Consider the following 25,862-nt stretch of genomic DNA (forward strand, 5'->3'; position numbering starts at 1 on the left):
TAATGCTCCTAAGTGCAAGCAGGCTGTGACATGCCTTATGGAGAAAACAAATGCATTAGAGAAGCTTCATTCAGGCATGAAGCTTCAGGGCTGTCGGCTGTCGGCTCAATGTGGAACCAATAATATATATTAAATGTTCTAATTTGCTAGCTGCCAGAATGCAATATACCAGGAACAGAATGGCCTTTCAAAAGGGGAATTTAATAAGTTGCTAGTTTACAGTTCTAAGGCCGAGAAAATATCCCGATTAAAACAAGTCTATAGCAATGTCCAATCAAAGGCATCCAGGGAAAGAGACCTTGGTTCAAGAAGCCCGGTGAAGTTCAGGGTTTCTCTCTCAAGTGAGAAGGCACATGGTGAACACAGTCAGGGCTCCTCTCTCATCTGAAAGGGCACATGGTGAACACAGCATCATCTGCTAGCTTTCTCTCCTGGCTTCCTGTTTCATGAAGCTCCCCAAGAGGCATTTTCCTTCTTCACCTCCAAAGGCTGGTGGACTCTGCTTCTCGTGACGATGTCGTTCTGCTCTGCTCTCTCTGAATCTCCCATTCTCCAAAATGTTTCCTCTTTTATAGGATTCCAGTAAACCAATTAAGTCCCACCCAAATGGGTGGAGACATGTCATCACCTAATCTAGTTTAACAACCACTCGACTAAATCACATCATCCAGGGAGACGATCTGATTACAGTTTCAAACATACAGTATTGAATAGGGATTATTCTACCTTTATGAAATGGGATTTTGATTAAAACATGGATTTTCTAGGGGGCATACTTCCTTTCAAACCAGCACATTAAATAAGGTGTCTTTAAACTGAAACACACACACACAAAACAGGTTATGCACTGATGGGGTGATAAAAATGTTGTGGCGACAGGCTCACAGGAACCTAACACTATTTATTTCTCCTAGGAGCAATGGGTCGGTATTCAGTGTTCGTGGGACTTTATAGAACCTAACAGTGGCAAATAATGAGAATTGACAATGCATATGTAATTACTTGTGCCCAGTGAATACCAGGAACTTTGCGGGGCTTTGTCCCTACAACACTCTATTAATTAGTTTGCATAAGTTCTCTAAAAAACACATACAATAAGCAAGAGAAAACATGGTCTAAACTGTGTTCCACTGAAGCAAATACATATTAATTTAAAATTTTTCTAAATAGCTGCTCCGAAAATTATTCCATGGTTAAAAAAGATGGGGAAATGTTGAGCTAAACAGAACTAAAGAAAGTTATTTTGTTGTAGGATTTCTCAGAGCCTTTAATATATTTCTGAGCACTGGAGATTTACTGAATCTGAGATATAAAATACAGTACTTCTTAAACTTGTAAGACTAAAATTCTCCTGAGTAGGAACAATGAGAAATGTTTGTCTGCTGAAGCTTTGATATGTCTTAGCAGAGCTGATTCGACTGAATTAATATTTATTAAGCACACTGTGCTTGGCTTTTTACTGTCAATTATGCAGCTGCTTAGGACAAGGAGCCAGAGAAGTAAAAATAGCAGCCAGTGAATGCTGAACAAAGAGGCTTCATGTGCCTAGAATTATGGGCTGCTGTTCAAGATATTCTGTTCAAAATAACAGAAAAACAGAGCAAAACAAAATATAGGAAAAGCAAGGGTTACAATAGATTGCCAGGAAATTTGCTGGAATTCCCTACAAGCAAGAATTGATTCAACAGGAAAATTTCAAAGATGGTTTAATTTTGCATCTTGGCTTCCAAGGGTGGTGAGCAAAATCTTGCCGAATTAAATTTACTTCCTTATATTCAAATTAATCTATCTTTTAGGGTTTTTACTCTTTTGCTTCTATGAGAAACAACATTAACTGCTCCAAATAACTCTTCTGACAGCATCTCTTCCTAGTGGGAAGAAGAGGCTGACGTATTGTTTTGAATGCAGTTTCCTCAGAACGAGGAATACAAATGCAGTTTCCTGAGAATGGGTGAATAGGCAATATTCAAATACACATATTTGGTAATACACTTGATTTGCGATCTGGAAAATTTCCTCCTTGGAACAGGTGTTCATTTCAGTTTGGTGCTTGGACTAAAGTTTATATAAATTGCATCAGAACCACCTTCCAGGTACCTAAACACACCATGAGAGGAAAGCACAGGAGCCCCCGATTTGTGGACTTGTTAAAACTGAAAGCTTTACAATCCCCCTCATTTCCTGACCCCGCACTCTATTGTTGAATCTGAGGGTGACCAACCGTCCCGGTTGGCCTGGGACTAAGGGGTTTCCAAAGATGAGAGACTTTCAGGGTTAAAGTCCCAAGCAAACGGGGAAGTCATTCACCCTAGGCCTGTGACTGTCCATGACCACAGAGCTGATCATGGCAGCGTCTCCTATTTCCACCCTCACATCTTCCCTTAAAAAGATAACCAGATGCCAGGATGAAATAACCATTTGATATTTAGAAATGAGTTCAAGCTGTCCACATTAGTGGGCAGTATGTCTTCCACAGAATATAACTTGTCTTCCTTTCGTATCCCAAATTAATTCATAATCAGAGAGGGAACATTACATAGCCACTTCATCCGTAACTTTTAAAGGAAATCAGGCACTATTTATGACATGTGAAAGTCAGGAAACCTTTCCTGTTGGACATCTGGTTGAGTCATACACACCAAAGTGAAGTTCTTACAAGAAATACTGACTCTTCTCATCCTTTAATTTCAACTAACTCTCATCAACTTGAGAGCTAGATTTGTGCTTTTAGAAAACAAGTCCTGGGAAAGGGCCAAGGTTCTCCCTGCTCCTCAGAATCATCCGTGAAAATACATTTTCCTTGCAAAAACAGAACAAAGATTAACTTTAGTGTGTTTCAAATCTGGCTAGCAGATGCACATAGTAGGTCTGAAATACCTTCTCCATGAACTACACTTCAGGGCCATGGGTCAGAAATTGGCAATGAAACTGATAGCAAGATGATCGCCAGACGTTTCAATTTAATAGAAACATGATAAAGAAGAAGAATCAGAACCCACAGGGGAAAAACCCTCCCTGCGCACACACTCAAGTCTTTCTCTCTTTAGGATACATTTTTCACCATTACCACAAGTCCCACAATTTTGTAAGTGAATATTTAATGAGATTCTAGTTGCTGCTTCCTCCTGACTTCCAGAACATAGTTCCCTGCTCCACACTCACTTTGTTTTGGTCTGTTTTAAAATTAATGACTTAATTAAGTCCGACTACACTCATTACTGTTGGGGACCATCCATTTACCCTACTTTGTACCATTGCCACAGGATTTTAGGCCAGAGGGGCAAGGGGAGGCAGGGGTCCATTTAGACCAGTGGTTCTCAATCTTTCATTTAGTCATAGCATCCTTCTCCAGAGTCCAGGACATGGCTTGAAGGAGAGACAACCTTCCCATCCAGGGGTTCACACAGGGGTTCACACAGGCTCAGGCCTGAGACCAATGCTGGTGCTGGTAAGGAGTGAGAGACCTCTTTGACTGTCTTCTCTAAATCTTCTTGGTCTTGCTTTCACCCTGCTTCCCCTAGAGGTGGTCCCCAACTGTCATGCCAAAATATTAAACACATTTTTAAAACGTGTTGAACAGGCACAGCTTTTGGAGACCAGGCCCTGGGAGAGTAATAACCAAGCTTAGCTTTTGCTCTCCTTCCCCTGAGACCCCAGCATGGCACCTTGGGACCCAATTTAAAACCAATGACTTACACCAGTTCGGTAACTGTTGGGATAAAGACACTTGGGAAGTGAAATGACTTGGCACAAATCACACACACAAGACCATGTAACAAACCCAGGAAAACCAGCCCACAAGATAAAAGGCCACGGCTCACCCACCTCTGCCTGTACTGAGTGCCCTCAGTAATCAAAAAAAATTAAAGATGATGACGAGGATGAGAAGTGTTTCTTTTTTTACTATTTCATGAAAAACTCTACAGCAGATCGATTTGGTTAACTTATTTACCACTCTGAAATGATGAAATCAACTTGAATCACATGTTCTGACGGCACCCTCACGGCATGATCTGGTTTTATAGAAAATGGTACAGGTCTTTGTTCTTTCAGTCCTTCAGAGAAAGTCAGTTTTCAAAATGAGATGCAAAACTACTTTTCACATTTCAGGAAGGTCAGAATGGGAGGGAGAGGCGTGGCCACCAGCCTGCACCAGACTTTTTGGCCACGGCGGCTTTCGAAGAGCGCAAACTGGAAGAAGCCAAGACATACAGGTGTAAATTGTTTCTGACATGTGCGGACCCAGCCACCCCAAGCTTTAAAACATATTTCGGCATCAAGAGTGTCTGGGTGCAGCTGTGGGCCTTTTGCTCTCTGTTTATAGACAGTACATGGTTTAACTCATGTGAACTGGCCAATGTCAGGTGTCACGCAGCCCCGTCTGATGGAAAACACATGTCTACAGAGGTAGCAAGAAAATCCTGAGCCACAGTCCGCCCTTGACTCAGTCACGATACAATGAAGAGAGGGGGAAGAAAAGGCCTGCAGACGTCTCTCACCCTCCTTGTGTCTCTCTCAGCTCCTGCCAACAATGAGCCGCTTGTTTCTCTTATTTCCCAGAAACAGTATTAGCCATCCAACAAGGTCAGCAAAAAAAAAAGCAGCTTTTCACTTAAGGGTGCATTCGGTTCCAAAAATCTGTAAAGTATTAAACCAAGAAGCTGCACTATCCCAACTTCACATTGAGCCCTTTATTCCAATTCCGGGTGAGAACAAACACAAGGAAATTTCTCAGCTGACTCCATTGATAAGGCACAGGACGCTGGGATGTATGCATGTTCATTAAAACCACTTCCAGGTGCCCTAAAGCGTGACAGGTGGGCCTTAGGTTCTCCAGATGTCCCAATTTCTTCCTGTTTTACACTTGTAACTCAACCTACATCCACTTCACAGGAAATCCTGAAGTTTTAGCACCAGGAAATGATTTTCCTACTTGCTATCCTCTCTGCCCATCCAAACAGCGATATAGTTGACAAGCCAGTAAGCAACTCTGGGTGTAAAGATAAAATGCCTGTAACACTGATTTTTAATTTTCCCTAAAAAAAGCATTACTCAAAGCTTATATAGTCTTGGCAGTTAAAGAATTTAAAAATTAGTTCTCTTCTGAAATCTGTTTTACAACTAATTATTGCCCTGTGCTTTGAAATTTATTGCTTTTTTGTATATATGTTATTTTTCACGAAAAAGAAGAAAAGTGATGATAAAAAAATATATATTTATTCCTTTAGCCTCCAATATACTGGAGCAGCTAGGAGGAAAAAACTGAGATGATGGTATGGCAGCCCATGACAAACTCTGGGATCTGTCCTGTATCTACTTGTTGAAGAGTACTTTGAAAACTATTGCTTTTTTCTTCCTTTGCTTCATATACATGTTATATTATATAAGAAAAAAGTTTTAAAAAATCAGTTCTCATAATTTTTTGACAGAGAAGGCTAGGAAAAAAAAGAATCACATCTTTCTGTCATGTATATTTCCTCTGGATCCTTTTGCTCTAAAGAGTCATATTTCTTTCATCTAAAGCAGCATCAGAATATGCCATCCTGACTCCATTTCTGGGATATCTTAGGATTTGTCAGAAATGGCCTGTGTCAGGAAGTACATCTGTGGAAGTAGTGAATTTAAGCAAACAATGACCTAACTTGACTAAAGAAGGAAACTGGGCACTTTGCTGCTTCACAAAGTTATCTTTGTGACTTTGAATTGAATTCCATGGGCTGCCATAGCAGCATAACCCAAACTGTTTCACTATCTTCAGACAACAGGTATACTTTTATCCCACCAGGAAATGGAAACTCTGATTCATGCATTTATTTTCATTAGTCAGGAGAGAGTTTATTATAGCTTTTTATGGGTTAGATTTCCTGAACGATTTATTAAAACTACTCCAGGTGCAAAGTGTGACAACCCAACCTAAATAACAGAAAATGAATCTACAATTGTGTCCCACAAGAAGAGGAGAGAAAGTTTTCAGTGTGAGCTGCTAGCTTTTAATTGGTTTGCTTTTTATAACATGCCACTTTAGAAAATATCTTTATTACATAAAGAGCTCATTACATAAAAAAGGCATTGACTCCAAGAGATAAATAGTTAGAGGGAGGACCTAATACGTTAAGAGAACATGCAAATTACATGACAACTTTGCAAAAATTCGCAGAAATGCAAATTAAAGTAAGATCCATTTTTCAGCAATCAGATTAGCAAAGATAGTAATGTGATTCAAGTGTTGTACTAAGTGGGACCACGAAGAAAGAAAACAAACAAACAAAATTAACCAAGGGAAGCAAGATTAAGGAAATTTGGGAATTTCTGCATATGTATTTTATTGAGGATTTGGTAGGATTTCTAGTGACTCCAAAAAGGTCTGAAATGGAAGAAAACATATCAGAATTGTAATAGTGGTGGTGTTTGAGGGTAGCAAAGGAGATGCTATTTTTCTTTCCAGCCTACTGTTGGTCAACTGTTCATTCGCTGAATACGTGTTGGACACCAAACAGGTTTGAGGTGCTCTCTCTAGGTGCTGACCAAGAGAGCAAGGTCCCTGCCCTTTATGAGACTGTAGTTAATCTAGTGGGGAGACAGACAGGAGCAAATATACGGTATAATTTAAATGAAAAGGGCTTTTAATAAATTGATGTGGAGCTATTTTAAGCAGGGAGGTTAAGGAAGACCGCTCTGAAGAGGTGATGTGTGATCTAAAAAAAGACCTGAAAAGTGCAGAAATTAGGGTAGGTGGGTGGCATTCGAGGCCCTAGGGTGGGAATTTGCCTGACATGTGATCTTGGGGTCCTTGTGCAAAAATAGGCAGGCAACTATGGTGTATGCATACAGTGGACTACTGAGGGGCCACAAGAAGGAATGAAGGTGTGATACATGCAACTGGATGAATGAACCTTGAGAGCTGTATGTCGAATGAAACGTCAGGAACGAAAAGACAAATATTATCATGCTTCAATCATATGGACTAACTAAAACATAAAAATTCAGAAGTCGAGAGCCTGGGTTATCAGGTTGGGGTCTAAAGGGTCCTAGATTGTACGCTCTTACAGCAGTCACATAGATTCAGGAGGTGTAACCGTTAATGCTAAATTGTGAGATACTGACTGAGCTGTTTGTATATAACGTGGTCTTTCCCAGAAACTTCGGGTATTTATGCCATACCTGAGACTCAGAGTTGGAGCTCTGAAACAATGAAAGTCAGCAGTACCCCATTACAGGAATTGTTTAAAAAGTTGAAAAAGTGATCAGACATCGAGTAGAGATATGAATGAAGCTGATCTGGATAGGACAAAGGTATATCAGAGGGCTGGGTAAAGGATGATATTGCCCATGTTTTAAAACTTCAAACTTCTATATGAGACTAAAGGGAGAGATGTTTATTTGGTGCAAAATTGATATTTTGGGTAGTACATTTCCTAATTTCACAAGTTTAATTTGAACACCGTAAGTACACGGAATCTTGAATAGGGCGTGAGGTTTTGCCGGTTTGTCCAGGTTAGTGTGGTACCCTGATAAATCCCAGAGAGATTTGGACAGTGAATAAAGACGTTAAAAGCGAAAAACAGGGAAGCCACTGAGGCTGGGGAGCAAAGGCTGAGGGGCAGGAACGTGCAGGAAGAGGCGGGCAGAGCCTCGCCGGCCCAGGTGAGCACTGTTTTTGGCCTGTACTCGGAGTGACAGAAATCTCCATTCAGTTCATTGCTCATACGATGTGGAAAATTGCCAGACTACGTGATACAGTAGGATAAAGTAAAAAAATTGTGAAGCCTTCCCGCGAAGGAGATGTTCTGGGGCCACGCTGTGGAGTGAGAGGCTCTCCTTCAGCTGGGTGGCTCTCAGCTGTTGGCCTCCTGGCCCCGGGAGAGCCTGGTGTTCGGGTCACATTTGAGGAAGGAGAAATAAGGTTTGTAGGTGTGTGTGTGTTTGAAACCAGCATAGCACGTGACTATGTGATTGTGAAAACCTTGTGTCTGATGCTCCTTTTAGCCACAGTATGGACAGATGAGTAAAAGATATGGATTAAAAATAAATAAATAATAGGGGGAACACTTGTTACAACAAATTAAGTAGATTGAAATACTAGTGATCAATGAAAGGGAGTGGTAAGGGGTATAGAAAAAAAAATAGGGGGAACAAAGGTTAAAATATATTGGCTAGATTTGATTCCCAGTGCCTGGCCATGCAAAAAAAAAAAATCCATATCTATATCTATATCTAGATATAGATACATTCAGTAGATGAAAATACTAGTGGTCAATGAGATGGAGGGGGATGGGATATGGGATGTATGAGATTCTTCTTTTTTCTCTTTCTGGAGTGATGCTAATGTTCTAAAAAATGATTATGGTGATGAACATACTACCATGTGATGATACCGTGACCCACTGGTTGTATATCATACACGGAATGTTTGTATGTTAAGACTGTTTATGTTTATATGTTGTTTTGGTTTGTCAGTTAAAAAACACAAACCAGAAACCAGAGTAGCTGTGTTTCTGAACACTTAGGAGATACCCTGGTCCCCCAAACAAAATAGAACAAAAAAACCTATCGCTCTAAATGCCATCTGGGAGTGTGCAAAAGGGGTCCTGTTCTTAAAAACAAACAAACAAAAACATGAACACACAACCAAAGAACTACAGCTCTGGATTTTCTCAATTTTATCCTCGAATCAAAAACCAGGCATTCGGTACACACTTGTTTTGATTCTCTGCATTTGTTCACTGTAGCTCTGAGGTCATGCTGTCACACAGGGTTTGGGGGAGGTGACAGAAAACCTCCCTGTGAATCTCCCAGCCTTCACTGTTGAGATATTTTTTAGGACATCGCCCCTACATCAAAAAGACTTGATCCCATAGGATCCCCCCTCTTAGGTCCCTATCTGGGAAAGTTCCATTTCTCCTTACACCAGTTGAGCCTTTCCTTCAGGAATGCTCTGAATCTAACACTGAACACATCTCCCTCTTCGCTAATATTCCCAGGAGTCTCAGAGCCAAACCTGCAGGCACCTCTAGCAACCTCACAGGGCCCCACAGGAGGCATTTTTCTCCCTGGCCTTCTTATCTTCTCAGGCATGGCCTCCCGTCCTCCCAGCTTAACTCAATTACTTCTTTTTATCCTTTTGAATGATGAGTTTTGCAAGAGGCAAGGGTAGGAAATAAATGGATGGAAGCAACAGTTTCATTTTACAGTTAGATGTCTGTAGAAATAGCTACATATACTATTTGTCAAACAAATAATGTTGAGTAAACTTTAAGAGGCTAGAAATAGCTATTTGCTACCCATTCCAAGGGGTGGGGCTACCTGATTAGGTCACACCTCACAGAGACCTGGCGCATCGAAAGGCTTTTTCTGATATCCCTTTGTCTTTATTGAACACGGTCGTTTGATTAGCCACTTGACTTAAGCAAACCTTGCCCCTGTTCCCTCACCTTCCACAGAGACTCTTCGAACCAAGTGATTGAAGCTAATATCACCAATACTGGGACAAACTGACATCATGTGCTTCCTGTATGATGTGGTATTCCTGCCAAAAACATATAACCGAAATCTAATCATGAGGAAACACCCGACAAATCCAAATTTAAAAACCAGTCTACAAAATAATGAGCCTGTACTCTTCAAAAACGCCAAGGTCAAGAAACACAAGGGCTAAGGAATGGTTCTGGGTTAAAAGAGATTAAAGGAGACAAGACAATTAAATGCCATGTATGATTCTGCAGTAGATCCTGGATCAGGAAACAAAAATAGAAATAAAAGCCATTACTGGAGGAACTGAAGATATTTCAAATATGGATTGTGAATTAGAAAGCAGTATTGCATTGATCTTAGATTTCCTGGTTTGGGTACCTACACTGTGCTTATGCAAGTATATGCTCTTTTAGAAAATACAATCTGATATATTTAGGGGTAAAGAGCCATGATGTCTCCAGCTTAAATCTCAAATGGTTCCAGAAAATAAAAGCATACACACACACACACACACACACACACACACACGAACACATGGCGTGGCAGGGAGAGGCAGCAGGAGAGGGAGAGGATAAAGCAAATGGGGCAAATTAAAAACAATTGGCAAAGGCAAATCTGGGCAGAGTTCCTTGTACTATTCATGAAACTCTTGTAAGTTTAAGATTATCTCAAAGTTAAAAGTTACATTAAAACAACAAAACAAAACACTTCCCAACACACACCCCAAACTCCCTGAAGGGTGAGAATTTTCATTTTGGCAGAGACCGGAGAAAGTGCCAACATGGACCCTGAAATTCCCTAAAACTGCAGAGAAGAACTTGCGCACTTCAAACTGCCACAGACACGGAGGAGGAGAGGAAGCACAAGCAAATGAGACACGGTGTGACTCCCAAAAGGGGTGGTCTCCAGCGGGGCAGCCCTGTCTGCAAGGTTCCAGGCAGTAGCCAGAGAAAAACAACAAACCGTGTTGGGAAGGATCCAGAAAGCGTCAATTTGGGGCTGTCCTGAGCATCTGTTATGTCAGGACTGGATAACCCAGCTCCATCGGGGGACCAGCGACAGTTCAATTTTAATGATCTCAGGCATGATGGCAGTTAGTAAGGGTGGAAAGAGAAGACCATTTTTCTTGATAGTTGAAGTGTGAGATCTGAAGGAGCTAAATGAAATTCCTGTGAACCAGGACTAAATCAGTCACTTGAAAATTTTTTTTTAACTTTATTTTTTTCCCCAGCTTTGCAAATATTTAGCTCTTGGCAAAATTCAAAACTCACAAGTCACTCTTCACTGTTGTCTGAGAAACATAATACTGGAAAGGAAAAGGACAAAAATAATATGGAATGAAATGCATGACATGTACTGGGAAGCAAAATAACTTTAAATGAAACTTCCATTTATGACTTAGTCAAAAACATATGGAAAAAAAACAACATATGGACACACAGGCTGAAAAACAGAGCTGGTGGGAAATCTAGGTACCTGATTAAAAATAAACATTTTGGGGTACTTTAAATTACATTTTAAAAAGAAAGCAGTATAGCAAATACAGTGGATCTTTAGACACTTATTTAGCTTGATAAAAGAAAAATACATCAAAATTGTATTTTTAAGGAATTCTTTAGTAACAAAAACACATTCCACAGAACTGGAAAAAATGAGGAAATTAAGGGTAGCCACAAAAATTTAAGCCCAAGAACATTTACTACAACATTATTTATAATGATAAAAAATAGAATCAACCTATATGTATTTCTCTGAAAGAACTAGCTGAATAAATTTGGTTAAGCTCATGCGAGGGAATATTTTGCAGCTTTCAACATGATGTAATGGTTTATAAAACAGAGTAAAATATGTCTAAGTCTTCTCATAATTGAAAAAAAATGAAACACAGAATCTTGTTTTTGCCTATCAGAACTGCAAAGACAAAGTTTGCAGACTAAATTTCAACTATTGATGTCTATTAGCAAACTAAAAGAAAAACGTACTTTGGTATATTGTTAGCAGTACACTGGTATAGTCTTTTTAAGAGGCAATGGAACAATAACTATTAAAACTTTAAATGCACAAACTCTCTGACCCAGGAATTCCTCCCCTGCAAAATTATCCTATACATAAACAGCATGTGGGACAAGGATGCACACTGCGGCACTGTTCATAAGAGCAAACAATAAAAAGAAACTACACATTCAGCACAGGGGACTGGTTAAATAAACTATGGCGAATCTATCACAGAACAGAATATTATATATTCAACACATAATATTCAATATATTGTTGATAAAGAATGAATGAATCTGTATACTAACTTATAAAGCTCTTTAAGACATATCAAGTTAAAAAAAAAAAAGACAAGACATATACTAAGAAAGCTGGGAGGAGCAGTTTTCTCTAAGGAGAAGGAAAAGGGCTGTGGTCCTGGAGGGAAGGAGACTTACTTTTCATAAATACCCTTTGGAACTGTTTGAAATTTTTTCCATATCCCAGTTATCACCTTTCCAATAAAAAAAGCTAATAAAAAATTTGGCAAATATTTATTGATAGGAAAGATGATTATGGTATACTGCGTGAAAAAAGTAGGCTACAATAAAGAATGTGGAAGATTTTCCAAGTTTTGTTCATATTTGTATTGAGAAAATGTCAGAGTGATTTTGAATGGTAAGATGACACTGTCTCTTGATTTCTCATTTTTTGCTGTTCAGTATTTTCTACAATAACCATATTTATATAATCTGTGGGGAAATTAATATTCTTGAATCTTATGCTGCTTTTTAACATGTTAGTTTTATTTTTTTCCTGCCACCCCCCCCCCCCCTTTTTTGTATATTTGCTTTTTAAACAAGGGAGAAAATCATCTTCCTCTTTCCAGCATTTAATGAGGAAAGGCTATCGAGGCATTTGCATTCCTGGCTTCTTTTAGGGTATTATTGTGCTGACTTCGTCACTGAGAATTATTTAGAGTAAAGCATGGCAGGACAGCTGTCCCTGACCATCAGCAACTGCAAAACACCCAGAGAATAAATTTAGACTTCTAGAGAGGAAGAAGAAATCAATCTTCCAGCTGATCCCGGGGCTGGGGAGGTGATGATTTCACATAGACAGGCGTATATCAGCAGGGGCCCCAAAGAGGACATCAAAGAAAAGTGTCGCAATGTCACTTAGCACTTATCAACTTGGAACAAGCAGCTGAATGACAGATCATTCCAGAATCCCCTTGCCTGTAGAGGGCCTCAAACTTTAACAGCATGAAATTCCCCAAGGTGAGGAAGTTCCTAAAGGCAGATTATTGGAAGACAGCCAACAGATATACTGAAACTGTCAAAATTATTTTTAAAACTCTCAGCAGAGGTTCACAGCGTGGTGAAGAGATCAGACTCCATTAAAAATGAATGAATGAATGAACGAGGTGCAAACAAGGAAGGTGCTAAGTTAAACCAAAGTTTGCCCTAGCCTTTACACCTCCTTTCTAAGAGGCTTCCCTTTCTCCAAGTTGTGGGGCACTCCTCTGAATGCGTTCGGGGGGTGGGGGGTAAGTTTACAGAGATCTGAATCTCTGGCCCACTCTCAGCAAGCAAACTTATGCATGTACCCAGTGAATTTAGACAATAGGTTTTGCAGTTTAATTGGTTTAGGGGGGCTCAGAACTCTCTGGAAAGTGGCTTCAGAGCTCACTTTTTTTACCCAATGCTCAAGTACAGACTCACACCGAAAAGTGCCAAAGTGACAACCATCAATGCCCTGATAAACATCTATTTCAGACAAAGAGCCCAGTCAAAAACTCAGGGAGTCTGCTCAGTCCTTTTCAGATACTTAGAGAGTGAACATTTAAGTGGATTTTTGCCATTGGTTCTAACGGCCTTCCCCAAGCACTGTGCTTATTCTATTGCAGTTCCCAGACCTGGCTGATGCTCGGAGTCATGTGGGCACTTGAAAACAGTACCATTCCCAGACCCCACCCTAGACCTACTGAGACAGATTTTCCAGGGGTGGGGCACAGGCAATATTCCGCCTGGTAGCCGCCGGCCCACGACGGGGTCCCTGGGAACAGACTACTGGATTCTGAAGATGTATATTTAACCAGTGCCCCAAGGGCTGCAACTGGTAGCGGACCCGGACCACACTTAGAGAAATACTAATCTTGGTGACAGCTGAATAATTTGTTTGCCACAGGCAGACACAACCACTGATTCTTCCTTACAGAAGCTGTGTAAGGCTGAGCACTTGCGGTTATATTTATATTTCACGAAGGGCCTGGAAACTTCTTCCCAATACACTCTTTTCTCTTCTCCCACCCTAAAAGGCTCCAGACACCAGGTCATCTTCCTTTCCTTTTTTTTTTTTCTATAATAAAAGTGATACAACCATAGTACAGAAAAATAGAGGGAAATCACACACAATCCAAAAGTCTCACTCTAATCACTATTAACATTTAAAATACAGAATTGATCTAGTCAATGCATTTATTTTACAAACGGTGCACCTGTGATGCATAATGCACCATGCTGGGGATAGGAATACACAGATGGAAAGCAAGTCACTGTCCTGAACCCACTCAGGCTCATGAAAAGAGAGAATCTAAACAAAGTCTTTTTAAAAAAACAATTATAACCATGGCACAAATAATTTTGCCTGCTTTATAAATCAGAATGATATAACAAACAGTTTCCATGTGTCTACATGGACTTAATAACTATTATTTTAATGGCTACTAATATATTTAACTACTTTTGTATTGTAGGCACATCAAAAAAAGTTTTTTTTCTGCTATTACAAATAACAACTTCCAAAGTGTTCATTTAGCATCCTACTAAGGACTTTTGTCTTGGAGAATATTTTTCTTGGGAAATTATGAGGTCAAACATTTTTCCCAGCCTTTGATAACTTTTTATCAAAGGGAGATTTTCTATATAAATGTCAGATGATAAAATCTATAAATCTTCTCATCTGACTTAATACATCAAATTATATAAATGCTGATTATAAATAACAGATTCATCTGTATTAAGGTAAATGGAATATACCCATGAGAACACAATATTCCATTTATTTATATACTATTCTGTCCCACTTTGTGGTAGTCAGATTCACCTGCCAACTTGGCCAGGTGAAGGCACCTAGTTCTGTTGCTGTGGACATAAGCCAATGGTGCGTGAACCTCATCTGGTGCTGATTACATCTGCAGTCGGCTAGGAGGCATGCCTGTTGCAATGAATGATGTTTGACTTAATTGGCTGGTGCTTAAATGAGAGACTCAACGTAGCACAGCCCAGTCCTTTGGAGATGCAGAAAGAAATCAGCATACCTCATCTCAGCATTCGCAGCTCAGCCCAGTCCTTTGGAGATGCAGAAAGAAATCACCCTGGGGAAAGTTGTTGGAACCCAGAAGCCTGGAGAGAAGGCCAGCAGAGATCACCCTGTGCCTTCCCATGTAAGAAAGAACCTCAGTTGAAAGTTAGCTGCCTTTCCTCTGAAGAACTAATGACATAAATCACCTTTTATTAAAAGCCAATTCGTTTCTGGTGTGTTGCACTCTGGCAGCTAGCAAACTAGAACACACCTTATTGCACAAAAGGGCTTGAATTTATTGATTTAATATTTTTTTCAGCCCCATTTCATATATTCCTTAAAAGCTTTAAAAGAAAGGAGCTATAATCACTCTCCTTTTGGAAAAGTCTTCAAAAGTGTTCATTAAATTCTACGATGAATTTTGACAATAGAATGACTTCCTCCACCTCAAACATGAAACTAACATTGCTTTTTAATGTGTTTAAGAGACTCTCTTCCTTCTTTTTTTAATCAAGAAAAGACCTTTTTAACCAGAGCCTTTTCCCCTTTTCCTCTACCCACTGTTCTTCCTTCCTTTCCATAAACACACACTTTTCACCTTAGCAATTCCACCAATGCCTCACCATCCTCCACCCTTCTCCATAAAGCGTGTGGGGATTTTTAGTTTGTTTTCGGGTTGATGTATGCATGTACCTTGCACTTTGGCCTAATTTATCTTGCACAAACCACAAAGTTCAAAATGTAGTAAGAATATCAGAGCTGGAAAAATCACAGTAGCCAGATGTGTCTGCCATGAACTCACCATGCAAATTATATTAGGAAAAAACACTGGAAAAAGAAAAAAAAAAAAAGCAAAAACCCTGAGTATAAACCTGACTTTTTAGTGACCTTGCAGGGTACCTTTCTACATGCTTTAAGTAAAACCAGGTCTCGGGATCCCTTGGCTGTTTATTTGCTCCTGATAAAATGTTTTTAAGTGCCTTTGTACGCTTCCTAGAGGGAACAGTGAGCCAACTTCGCACACGGAGCACAGACAAGATTTTCCATCTCGTCTTGAAAAGCAAGCCCTGCAAAAAAAAAAAAAAAAAAAAAATCCACACATGTGTTTATAATTTAAAGTACAGCTCAAGACACAGATCTGGAGGACTTAAGACTCAGGGTGGGTACATGGCACATCTTCAAAGGGGGACGTGTGTGTGTGTGTGTGTGTGTGCATGGGTGTAGAATATTTAAAAAAAAATCCCTATAGCAATGGAAATACACTTTGGCTGCACTTTACCCAAAGTTTCTGAACTGGCTAGGGCTGGCAGTCTGGTGAAGTTATTACACATTCTTTATTTTTCCTATACTGTCTGGGAGCACCGGCACCCCAGGCTGGGGACAGGTTCTAACAAAGAGCCCCGTTAATGGGTGACGGGAGCCCAGGATGCTGCATTTCATGATCGCTGGGATTACCACCAAAAAGAGGCAAAATGACATGCCAATTTCACTCGGCAAAAACATTTTAAAATATGGAGATGTTTAAAATTACTGCATGATTTCAGTATTTGTGCAGCGAGAAATGGGAAAATCCTGACACTGTCATCACGTACAGCGTGACTGCGCCACACACACTCCCTCTGCTAATGGCCTGATGGCGGCGGAGCTGGACCAGGCATGTGATCCTCTCTCAATCGTCATCTGGGCCGGAGATTTTTTGGGGTGAGGGTGGTGGTGGGGTACAATGCCAGCTAGTTTCACAATTTGTAAGCGAAGGTTCCTAAATGATAAAAGCTGCAGTAACAAGGGTTGTGCTTTTCTGAGGGAGAAGCAGGACGGCTTTCTAACTGAGCACTGGACAGGCTCTTTCTCTCAGTACAATAGTGCCAGAGAGGTTAGGAAAACCAGGCTGCCTGCTAACAATAATAGCTACAACACTACGTTTTTTGGGGGCTTTCTGTATACGAGGTACCAAGCCATGGACCACCTAAATATCCAAAACAACTTGAGATGTAGGCACTGTCATTATCAGCATTTTCCTGAAGAGAAAAATGAGGCTCAGAGAGGTTAAATAGCTAACCAAGCGATTAAAAGTCTAAACAAAGTATGATGGGTAAGTTCACATGTCAACTTGGCTAAGTTTTGGTGTCCAGTCACTTGGTTGAGCAAGCACTGGCCTGATTGTTACTGTGAAGGCATTTCATGGATTGCATCTACAGCTGATTACATCTACAAGCAACTGCGGAGGTTGCCTTCAGCAATGAAGTTTCATCCAATCAGGTGAAGGCCTTAAAAGGAGGCCTGAAGCCTTGAGACAGAAGGAAGAATTTCCATTTCTACTTCAGCCAGCCAGCTTCTCCCGGGTAATTCACTGAAACCTTCCATCGGAGTTCCCAGCTTGTGTCCTGCCCTATGGAATCTGGCTTTGCCAATCCCTGTAAATTGCATGATATTTACACATACACACACACTGTCTTTTTTTTTCTCTGGAGGGCCCTGACTAACACACCAAGAGAAACCCAGTTCTGTTTGCAAGTTCTTTCTATTAACCCTTATACAGAGGGTCCCCACTGTGTACCCCGCCCCTTTGCCCGTTTCTCCACCTCTATCACCCTAACACATAACTGACTGGTACAGCAGGCTCCATTTTCCCAAAGCACACTATTCTGTATATCACAACAGGGCCTACGTAAAGAATACTTTTCTATTTGTTTCATATTTTTTCCTCCTTCAAAACAATTTAGTGGACATGAACAAAACAATGTGGTGAGTATTGGTTTTATTTAGTAGCTAAGAAAGCCAATAATCCATTTAAAAGATATGAGATCCTATCAGGTTTGTGTAAGGGGGGGAAAAAAATCAACTTTCACATGAAGAGTAATTTCCTTCCCCCCTTCAACATGTTACTTAAAAGTGAAAATTCAATCTAATTTGCAGCCCCGGGTCATAACAGTGCTATGGCTTCCACCATGTGCTATTTAAAATCCTCCAAGGTCTTCTTTTCTTCACTGAATTCACTTCCTTATTCACTGAATATCTCTGGGGGTTCAGACTTAAGGTCACTAGTTGTTCTCAGACAAAATCAAATCACATAAAACCTCAGAGAGGACCTGAGTTGGCAAATACAAGAACTAAAATTTCAGTTAAAAACTAGACTAAGCTGGAGACGGTTAGTTAAATTAAAAGGCAAAAACCTTTTTTTAAAAAAAAATATTTTCCCTTCAGAGCCGGTTTCATTTTACTTAGGCATTTAAGCATTCTGTGAGTTCAGATATACCAGGAATCTGCCAACTTGCAGAGGGAAGCTTTTCACTGGACCCTGAGGCAGCCTGAGAAAATAATCCTCCATTTTACAAAATCACTCATTCCAGGATGCCTTTACTCTTGCATTTAAAATATGATTTGATCTACAAGTCACATTTCAGATACATCTCGCCGGAAAAAAAAAAAAGATGTCTACTCTTCTGAAAAGAAACTTCTTAGGGAAATGGGAACGGAAACATTTTCACCAGAGGGCGCTACTCTCGCTGAGAGTCACAAATATAGTGTCCCTAATTTAATTATGCAATCTAACCGGCCTGAAATAAAACCTTTTTTTCTTGAAAATCTTTAGGATGAACAATGAAACTGTCTTACAAACTAACATTCTATAGTTAAATAAAATATAAAACAAAACTTTCCTATCCACACAGAATAATAATGATAATAAAAATACTTATTTATAGCTTTCTATGTGCCAGGCACAGTTCTAAGCACTTCACACGTATATAAACTCATATAATTTCCTCACACTATTAATACCCCCATTTTTCAGATGGGGAAACTGAGGCACGGAAAGGTAGGGTAACTTGACAAGGTCACCCAGCTAAAATCCAGTCTGGCTCTCAAGCCCATGTACCTAACCTTACGGAAAAATACAGAACCGCAATAAAACAGTCATTTTCTAATGCACATAAGTACATCTCATCAAAGGGGACATATCGCTCAGTTGACTTATTTGTCAGCTACATTCTAGAATGTCATTGAGAAACATTCTAGACTCAAAAAACAAGAATGATTTGCTCGTTTCATTTTTAAAGATTAACAAAGAGCGTGAGCCACAAGCAGGGCTGCAGCTTGAAGTAAAATATTCTCAGTAAATCATTGATTATTAAGACCATATTGTGACTCTCGACATTATTCCCTGGTCTTTGGAGCTTACTTGGCTCTCCCTATTACATTTCCATCCTTCGGACACATCTGCAATTCTCCACAGACAAGGAACACACTTCATAACAGGCAAATGTTCAAGTATTGTTGGAAAACTCCCAGAATAAACGACTTGAAAAATGTATTGCCCTGACTTTTTAGATATCTGGAAAATAAGATAGTTTATTCAACTCTAGGTAAACTTGGTTCTCAACTTTTAGATTACAACATCTTTAGATGGTTTTACTAGTACAATAGGGCTGTGTGTGTGTGTGTATGTGTGTGTGTGTGTGTGTGTGTGTATGTGCAGGCTGATTCACATGTGCCGTCAATATCAGGTTTCAAGAATTTGAGGTCCTTTTAATTTAATTAGTCCATTTCCTACTTATTGCATAACTTTCCAGAGCTAACAAGAGAACACACAAAAAAAACATGAACAAAGACCACCCACTCCAGTATTATATGTACTAGCAACACACTGATAACCTAAAGAGCCATCAAACGGGGACTAGTTACGTAAATTAATCATAATATATTAAATACTGGATGACGAGGCAGTTTTTAAAAAGAATGAGACAGCTATCTATACATAAGGCTGTAGAAAGGAAAATAAAAAATGCAAGATGCAGAATAGTGGGTATAATGTGCTTGCATTTGTGTAAAGAGGCACACACACACACACACACACACACAACTGGAAACACTATTGGGCTCCCAGAATCAAACCAGGGAACTGAAGAAATGCAGATTAGAGGAAGACTCACTTCTTTTTTTAATGCGTTATTTTGAAATAACTTCAGATTTATAGAGAAGTTGCTAGGATATTACAAAGAACTCTTTTATACTGATTACCCAAATTCCCCAATGTTTAATATGCACACATTATTGTTATGCCCCTGAATCTTTTAAGAGTTTGCATACACCATGTCCTTTTATCTCTCTTTTTTTAAAAATATTTTTATTGAGAAATCTTCACACACATATAGTTCATACACAGTGTACAATCAACGGCTCACAATATCATCACATAGTTGTGTATTCATCACTGTGATTATTTTTAGAGCATCTGCATTACTCCAGAAAAAAAATAAAAAGAAAAAGCCATGCATCCCATAACTCATACCCATCCCTCTCATTGACCACAGGTATTTCAATCTACCCAGTTTTTTACCCTTTATCTCCCCCTATTATTTTTTCATTTTTTATCCCTAAGACTCACTTTTTGCTCACTCTCTTGAAATGTCTGGATTTTCTTTTTATGAGGTCTATGAATGATTTTTCCCAATTATAATTAATTTTAAAATTAAAGTTAACGCTTCCATAATCAGTTTTTAGAACTGTTGGTGCAAGTTAAATCATTTAAAGAAACTGTCACACTATTCTACATCCCTTTAATTTGGGGTTTCTTTGTTATATTTGCATCCACTTTCTACGTGGTATTTTATATTTGGAGCAAATGAGTCAAGAAAGGTTTTGGTTTACCACTGCTGGTAGAAGCATTCATGCTGAATTCTTTTAGATAAGGAACACAACAGAGGTTATTCCAAGTCATTTGCTTTTTAAATATATTTTACATCTGCAGGCTTTACACCGCTAAGTCCAGACTTCCTGCAGGAACGGACAATATATTCACCTGAGGCTGACTCAGGTCTACTTGAGTTCATTTTCACTTTGGGTAAGGCCCAGTAAGAGGGAAGAGGAGCCAGGAATAACTCTTCCATTTTTATCCTGTTCATTCCTGAAAATCCAAGAGGAGATTCTCTTCACTCCTTAAAATCAACTGTTTTGTGTATAAAATGGTATCTGGATTTCTGATCTTAAATGGAAAGATATGAAAACAGCACCATAAAAAACTTCAATACCAGCCTCTTTCATTTTTAGTCTTTGGGGCGAGGGGGTATAACTACCCCTAAAAAAGCTGGCTAGTTGGGTTGCTGCAGTCTATTAATTCACATCTGATTATCTTCAGTGTGCATACTTTCAGTCCATTTGAAGTAAAGGCAATTAGCAGAAAATATTTTCCTCTCAAGTCTAAAATCACTTCTAAGCATTCTAAATTAAGTGAAAAGTGAGCCATATTAACCCAGCTTAGATACGGAAGAAACCACCTGCAGATTATATAACAGTTAAATGCATGCTAAAGTCAAGCTCAACCCCACTCCACACTCTAAATCTGTTCTCCACAAGCTGTGTGACTTTGGAAACATTAACTCACTTATAAAGTGGGAATTCTGTTACTTATTGTAGGGTTGTTATGGGGATTTAATGAGATAAGTCATAAAAGCACCTAGTGTAGTGTCAGCCATGCATTATGCAGCAATTAATGAAGAGAAGAAAAGGATCTGAGGCCAGAATTATGCCTTTTGGCAGTCCTGGGGATCAAATCCATAGAAATGGGGTCTGTATCCTACTTACCATCACTTGGAGGAGAGCAGGAAGCCAAGGTTATTTTTCAAAGAACCCCAGGGAAGGCAATTGTGGAAATGTAATGGAGACCACTAGGCAGCACTGAACTGGTGGCAAAGAAGCCAAGAAAAGAAGGCAAAGGCAGCAGAAGGGCACGTTTCTTAACCAAAAGAGAGGAAAATCTCTACCCGGGCTCAGGAAGAGTCACTGAGTTCCTGAGCTCCAAAGCCCCTCGTTTTAAACACCTGTTTAATCAGCTCAGAGTAAAACTTTGGGCTTACCGAGATTTGGCTGAGACACTGCCATGGACCTCTGAGGCACTGGCGTGGAAGTGGCCGCAGGGTGGAGGTTCATATGATTCAGGGGCTGATTCATCGCCTTCCTAGGGTCTTGCCATGTGGTGATTTTTTCTATGTGACTGAAAGAAGGAAAACAATTATCTTTTTAATTGCAAGCATCATTATCACCATCACCTACAACAGCACAACAGTTACGTGAATTGGCTTGTGACTGATAAATTGTGTTTTCATCCAAGGCCAGGCTTGACCAATCTATCCCTCCACCCAAACTGGGCACATGGGGATTTTGCAAGGGACTTTCGGAGCCTGAACAAGATTTAGTTGTCCAGGGTGTCCCTCAAAGCAACAAGTGGGTATCCTGCTCAAACATGGACCAGCCTCAGCTGACCCCCTCCACCCTCAAACCCTAAGGGGCAACCTGCACCCCAGCACCTCAGGAGCTCCACAGCTACCCAAGCAATGGATGGCACCATGTGAGCCCCTCTCCTGAGGCAGGACCCCCCAGCCCTCCTGCTGAGACTCTTCCAGCTCAGATCATTGACATAAGGAGAATGCCTCCACCCCTACTCAGTCAAAGATGGGGCCGTAGAACCAGCCTGGTAAATATGGCATTACTGAGCTCTTATTAAGTGTTAGGCAGTGTGAAGCCCACACAGGTAATACATAAAACCCTCAACAAGCCTACCTTCTACCAAACAAGGTAACATTTACATATCTGGAGGATAAAAAGGAACAGGAAATAAGTATCAAAAGGTAGGCAAGAGCCAGTTTATGGAGAAATTTAGATGCTGAGGTATGAAGGTTTCTAAGGCAGAAAACATGACCTAATTTTTTATCATCTTCAATTTCTAATGCTTGTTATTATAACTTAATCTTAGAGAAACTCACATAATAAAGGCTTCTGCCCAGGGTTTTTCAAAATGTCCTTAGAAAAGTGGACAAGGGACTCAGCTTAGCCTACCACCTCCCAAACTACATCACAAGTCATTCTTGGGGTTTCCAGACACAATCCCAGCTCATCAAGCTCTATCTTTAGTGAGAGCCTATTACCGCTTTCTTTTAAAGATGAGCAGATTTAAAACAGTTTGGGAGGTGGTAGGCTAAGCTGAGTCTGTTGAGTTTCAATGCTGTAAGTACCATCATCAGTCTTCATGTCAAAAAAACAGGAAAAGAACAAAAAAGTAGACAAAGATGAACTGAGAAGAGTAAAAATAAGAGTCAAGACTATCTTGCTAAGATAGCTGCTCTCCAAGGGGGAAACAGAGTATACAGCTTTTCCCAAACTTCTTCTGTTTATTTAACAATTATTTACTGAGTGTCTGCTATGGGCCAGGCATTGTTCTAGATACTGGGGATACAGCGGGTTAGTGAGCTGCCAATGACCTTGAGCATGTTTTCATGTACTTATTGGTCACTTGTGTATTTTCATTGAAGAAGTATCTGTTCAAATCTTTTGTCCACTTTTTACTTGGGTTCTTTGTCTTTTTGTTGTTGAATTGTAGGATATCTGGCATATGTTCTGTATACTGAACCCTTATCAGAGAGGTAGTTCTCAAATACTTTCTCCCATTCTGTATGTTATCTTTTTCCTTTTCTAACCAAGAAGTTAGCATTTAAGAGATGATTATGATTACTGAATTATTATACAGATAGTCCTTTTTACTTTCTGTTATACTGGAGTAGACAGAGGGAAATACCTAAAATCTTTGAATTGTAATTCAATTGCTTTGATCTCAGATAATGATTGTATAGCCTTTATTTTGTGCCCCTGTTATAATAAAAACCTAACTTTCCAAAAAAAAAAACAGCCTATCTTGCTAAGAAAAACATTAAAATAGAGATAGAAAGAACTAAGGAGAGGAGAATCATCTCCCAAAGCATAAAAAAAGAAAGAAACAATGATGTTAGTGACACCTTCAATTTAACAATTGTAATCCTGCTGAAAGCTTTCATAAAACCCTTTTGAGAAACTTCTGGGCATGTGAGAACTCACAGCTAGCCTCAGGGTGGGTTGTCACAGGTTTTCAGAGTTAAGAAACCAATTGATGAGGATGTCAGAGTTAAATAAACTCCCTTTGGCAAGGTAATTAGAGCTAAGAAACACTTTGGTCATTCCTTCAAGACCTGTGCTATTAAAAGATGCATTGCAAGGTCAGCATGTCCTACATAAGTACTTCCTGCTAGGATACTAGGAGGGGTCCTTACCCCTCCTTCCTTTCGTGAACCTGTCCTAGACCCTCTGACACTGTGGGTACTGATGCTGGGCTGGAACCCACATCAGCCCGGGACCCAATGAGATGTGGCATGGTATATGGTTCTGATGGAAGACCTCTAAGGACCCTGCTGGGTGTGGTCAGAAACTCGGCTCCCTAGTGGAAGAAATACAGCCGCTGGAATCACGCACCCCCAAATGCTGGTCCCCCTCTCTACATCCCTCCCATCCTGAACCAAGTGAGCTGTGGCTCCTCAATCTCCTGAGGGCAGGAGTATCCAGCACTGAAAGCCCAGCTCCTGACCTCCATGGATGAAGATCCCGCTTGTCCAATAAGCACCCCTGCAGCCTGCAGGGCCTCCATCCCCTGAGTCATTGTGAGGCTTTCTAGGTGGAATTCCTGCACTCACCCTGATAGAGCTGGCCCCGAAGATGCCCACCTCCCCCATGGTTTGACGTTCCAGAACTCCCACTGCACCGAGGGAGCCTCTGCAGCCCACCCTCCAAGCTCCACATCCCAGCCCATCCTTTGAAGGGAGTTTTGTTCCCAGCAGATTTGTTAATTAAAAGTGTCAGTCAAAAACCACAGTCCCCGAAGACTCGCGTACAAAGGAGAGCCTCTCTTGAGCACAGGGCTCTTACTGCTCCAGGACAACTCCGAGGAGAAAGCCACTCAAATTCCCAGCCTCTGCAGACTCTCAACCCCGAGAAGCTTCTATAGGCTTATGGCTGAGGCTCAGCTTCTAGAATAGCAAACACGGCTCTGAGTCTAAAAACAAAAAGTGAGTGCTCATTAAGAGGCACTTAATACCCCATGGATGATTTGATTTGAAGACTAAATTCCCCTCCTGTTCAAGTCATTTAGTGCTTCAGCCCCCCCTCCGAAACCCAAGCTGTATCATTCACTCTTTCATTCTGCTGTCTCATCTCTGCTCCCTCTTTCAAAGTTACTGAGTCATTTCCTTTCTCGTATTTCTCATTGTAATCTTACTGTTTGCCAGGACCTGCAATTTACTAGATTAATCCCCAGTTTCCTACTACTCCCACCTCCTTCCTGGATTCACTCCCTTACTGAGTATACTTCAAGAGAAAATCTCTCTGCTGTTTTAAAAGTATGATTGCTTTTATCGTATGGTGGGTATAAAGTGCTGTAAACTTTGGAAATTAAAAAAACAAACAAACAGATAAGCCTTAGAATGTTCACAGTAGCCTTATTCATAATAGCCAGAAACTGGAAGCTGCCCAAATGCCCATCAACAGGAAATTGGATTCATAAATGGTGGCGTCATCATACAGTGGGATACTCTACAATAACGAAAAAGAATGAACCACTGCTACATACGACATGGATAAATCTCCCAGACATAATGTTGAATATAAGAAGCCAGACACAAAACAGAATCTACTCAATGATTCCCTTTAAATAAAGTACAAGTCTGGGCAAAAAGGACATCTGTAGTTAGATGTCAAGATAGCTGTGAGGGGGAGGCTTGAGGGAGACACCTGGGAACTTGGAAATGCTCTGTTTCTTTGAGCTGGGTGACGGCTGCATAAATATGTTCAGGTTGTGAGAAGTCATTAACCTGGAGGGGAAAACAGGATTATATCCCTTGAAAAATTATACAAACATATATATATATTACACATACACATCAATGCATGTATATGTATATATAGATGCTATCTACATTTATATATTCATTCTACCTACACATATTGTCTATAAATACCTTTTCTGTACAATTTTCATATTTGAAAATGAACTAAAAAAGGAAAATATACACTATTCATCATGATATCTTCAAGCCATAGGGTCACTGGTAACTTTTTTCTTATCTAAACTCTTCTGTACTTTTCAGGTTTTGAGCAGTGAATACGTATTGTTTCCGTAACAGTAGAAACCACAATACGTATGAAGGTACAAAAAGGAAAACTGACGCATGCATATGCAGGACATAGGGTGCTAAAAAGTTATTAAAAATAAAATACAGATTTGGCTCTTATCTTGGCTTGACCAAAGTAAGAAA

At 40.0% G+C, this 25,862-nt stretch overlaps 1 protein-coding gene across 1 annotated transcript in view; it reads right to left on the minus strand.

Annotated features, from left to right (window-relative positions):
• Nucleotides 1-25,862, minus strand: part of WWTR1 (WW domain containing transcription regulator 1) — a 129,630-nt gene that overhangs the window by 32,400 nt on the left and 71,368 nt on the right. Inside the window, exon 3 of the mRNA XM_077160757.1 lies at nt 21,606-21,742. Coding sequence (XP_077016872.1) covers nt 21,606-21,742 — 137 coding nt within the window. The remainder of the gene's footprint in view (nt 1-21,605; nt 21,743-25,862) is intronic.

This window comes from Tamandua tetradactyla, chromosome 5 (assembly GCF_023851605.1).
Source record: "Tamandua tetradactyla isolate mTamTet1 chromosome 5, mTamTet1.pri, whole genome shotgun sequence".
Lineage (NCBI taxonomy): Eukaryota > Metazoa > Chordata > Mammalia > Pilosa > Myrmecophagidae > Tamandua > Tamandua tetradactyla.